General features: G+C 33.9%; 1 protein-coding gene across 1 annotated transcript; it reads right to left on the bottom strand.

Annotated features, from left to right (window-relative positions):
• On the bottom strand, positions 1,367–1,736 carry LOC109227393. The gene is made up of 2 exons (XM_019392539.1): positions 1,521–1,736; positions 1,367–1,413 (listed from the first exon to the last, which is right to left on the bottom strand). The coding sequence occupies exons 1-2, from the start codon at positions 1,639–1,641 to the stop codon at positions 1,367–1,369; spliced, it is 168 nt and encodes a 55-aa protein (XP_019248084.1). The 5' UTR covers positions 1,642–1,736.

The raw sequence follows: 3,209 nt of genomic DNA, 5'->3' as shown, positions 1-3,209 counted from the left end.
ACCACCATCGTCTGGTCAAATATGTAGCATCTATTGCAAAGAATCAAGCCCCATTTCTTCAGGTTGTCAGGAATTAGGATGGCATAATGTATGGTCGTCCACCCAAAGGAAGTAATTTCTGGCGGAGCTTTTGTCCTCCAAATTGCTTTCAGAAATGTTTCCACAGGGCATTCTCCTTAGCCAAACTAAAATAGTAGGATTTACTGGAGAAACGGTTGGCATTATCTCCATTCCACCTTAATTCATCTCTTTTTGTAGCCGAGGCAACTGGATTTGTATCACAACAGGGAAATTGTTCATTACCTCAAACTCCTAGCATTTAAGTCTCTTCCGAATCTTACATTAATTGATTCTTCCTGACTCAACCAGAGCTTCTGGATTCTTTACAGCTCGCAATCAAGCCTTTGGAACTCACTTTCTAGCCTGTCTCTCGATCTGTCTTCTAACCGGAAACTTTCTTTTGTTACTAGGCTCAGTATCCTATTCAACTCGGTTGCAGTTCTTAGCATGAGTTTCTAAGCTTTTTCTTCTACATTACCCCTAAAAAACTCCTAAAACTTCCCTACATAAAAAATTTACCTTTCTACATCTGAGATTATTGTTGTTACAAAGGTATTCATATATCCTATAGTTTCAGGGCACACATCCTTGCTTTGACCACTCGTAACTCCTGAATTACAAAAATAAATCCTCTGCCTCAAACTCTGGCGCACTTCAGGAAAAAATGTTTCACCTTTTATCATCTACTTATGATCGGGAATGTCTTTTTGATAAGGTACTTATAGTCGGGAAAGGAAACATAAACAATCCTTTTGCACTCAACAAGAAACCCTTTAAAACTACAGCTCGTTATACATAGTCATAAAAGCCTAAAAGCTAAATTTCCGTTCATTAGCTGCCCTTACAGCTTGTTTGGATGGTTGTTATGTATCGTTTCATAATGTATCGTAAATTATTGTATTGTATTAGTGTATCGTTTTGATGTATACAATGTTCGAATAGATCGTATTGTTTGATGTCATTTCATGATGCCATGCACTAATAATACGAAGAATAAACTTGCAATATTATAAAGAAAAAGTAAGGTACGAGGTAAAATTATTAGATAAAAACATAGGGTAAGAGAATTTAATAATAAAAAAGAGCAAGATTAAAGAAAAGAATTAGGTAACGACGCGACCACACCTAACCGGTCGCTCCGTAAAGTGGCACTTTTCGTTGTTACGTAACAACGGATTTAACGATACGAAAATAAAATTTAAGTAATAATCAAAACAAACATTATATTTAAAGTAACAATACGATCCAATACAACACGTAACAACCATCCAATCTACAGCATAAATTCAATTTAAGGTTACAGGACTTACTTCTTATGCCTCTGCGCAAATCGAGAGTTCTTTGCTTCCTCCTCTGCAAAAGTTTCAAACATCGCTAAAACATAATCAGATTCAATCATCATAACAGAGAGATTGAGATATATAAACAGATAATAGAAAAGAGAGAAATACAGTGCAGACCAGTGAGGCCGAGGGACATTTTGGTGATGATAGCGCCGGTGACGGCAAAACCCACCAGGAACGGCCAGTTGCGGCTCCATTCCCTCCGGAAAAACACCGGCCACGCGTCGAATTTTCTCATTTCCAAACTTAGGCTTCTGTCTTCTCTCTCTCTTTTGGTAGAATTTCCTTGATAATGGAGTACAATGTTAGATTGGCAGCTAACGCAAGGGTAAAAGCAATAAATTGTTATAAATAAAATTTTATTTATGGTGAATGTCTATATTTAAAGAGATTCTAGGGTGTATTACTTGGTGGCTAGTCACCATCTTCTTATAAATAGAAGGTTCTATTACATTGTAATTCATCTCAAAGCAATAAGAATTCTCTCTCTTTCTTTGCAATATTCTTCTTTTATTGTTTCATAACACGTTATAAGCACTAACTCTAACCAATTGAGTAGAAGCTTTGCGTTAGGAATAATGATTGTCAATTGTTCCATTAAAACTTCCTTCATGTTTAAATTCTCGATTTAAGGTAAGTAATTTACTTTATTTTTCTCTTTTAAATTCTTGACATTCTATAATTTGATTTTAAATACAAGCAAAGACAATAAATCTTTATTGTAACTCTGGTGGAGTTTGTAAGAAATTATAACCACCCAAAGCGATAAAATTTTTATGCCTTGCCATGATCAAATTCATGTATGATTGTGGGCAAAGAAGTGGAAACACGTCCCATTGAATTTGCTTCATTCTCATTCCCCTTAAGAGAATATGATAGCAATATATAATAAGTCTGAAAGAAGATAAAATTATTACCGTGAAGGTATCAATGGATGTGGACGTGGCAATATACGAAAATATAATCATCATCATTGTGATAATGAGAATAATAAGGATTCTCAAAATAATCCTTCACTTTGTGAAAGTAATATTTGTCATCGACTTGACATGAGATTTTGTATATCACATATAGATCATTATGGTCCATTCATGATGTGAATGTGACAATAGGTGATTTATGAATACATATTCGTTCTTGGAAGAATATGAACGTGCTAGTGGTAGTGAATATATCACACTCACCTCTAGAAGGAGGTTTGAGATTATATAAGAAAAAAACATCATTATTATAGCATAAATAGTCATTGGTCACGCACTTATTGTACACCAAAATATTTTGGCATTGCGATTATGAAAAGATAACGATAATGAAAGAAACAGATCTTGCATATAATTTTGACCATAACCATTTTGGTATAACCTTCTCTTCAAAAGAGATATTCATCATATGGATGTTGATGAATATGTGATGAATATGTGGTACTACAAAATTAATTGAGAACTCTGCAAGAGCCAATTATACTATTTTGGAGAACACAATTGATTACCAATAAGGTATTGTGTTGTAGTAAGTCTCGAAGAAACTTATTCAGTTTCCAAAGTATACGCGAAAGCCGTTGATTATATTGATACTATATAAATAAATGAAAGATTTAATATCTTCTATTACTACAGCTTGTAGCGGGGTAATATGTATATGAAAAGTTACCCGCTTTATTCTCCATTTTGTACTACATAAATAAAAGAATACCACAATAAAGTGGATGTTTATTGATATAAAAACCCATATCACGATAAACTTGCAGTTTATTAATAATTGCACACGTCATGGTGTAAACCTAAAGCTTACCAATATTGATAATTT

The sequence above is a fragment of the Nicotiana attenuata genome, chromosome 1, assembly GCF_001879085.1.
Source record: "Nicotiana attenuata strain UT chromosome 1, NIATTr2, whole genome shotgun sequence".
In the NCBI taxonomy this organism is placed as follows: Eukaryota; Viridiplantae; Streptophyta; class Magnoliopsida; order Solanales; family Solanaceae; genus Nicotiana; species Nicotiana attenuata.
The sequence above is the reverse complement of the archived record's forward strand: the minus strand, read 5'-3'. Positions and strand labels throughout refer to the sequence as shown.

Coding starts and splice junctions, on each gene's coding strand:
- LOC109227393 (XM_019392539.1), bottom strand. CDS start 1,641: ATGAGAAAATTCGACGCGTGGCCGGTGTTTTTCCGGAGGGAATGGAGC. Junction 1,414..1,520: donor AATGTCCCTCGGCCTCACTG/GTCTGCACTGTA, acceptor AAACTTTTGCAG/AGGAGGAAGCAAAGAACTCT.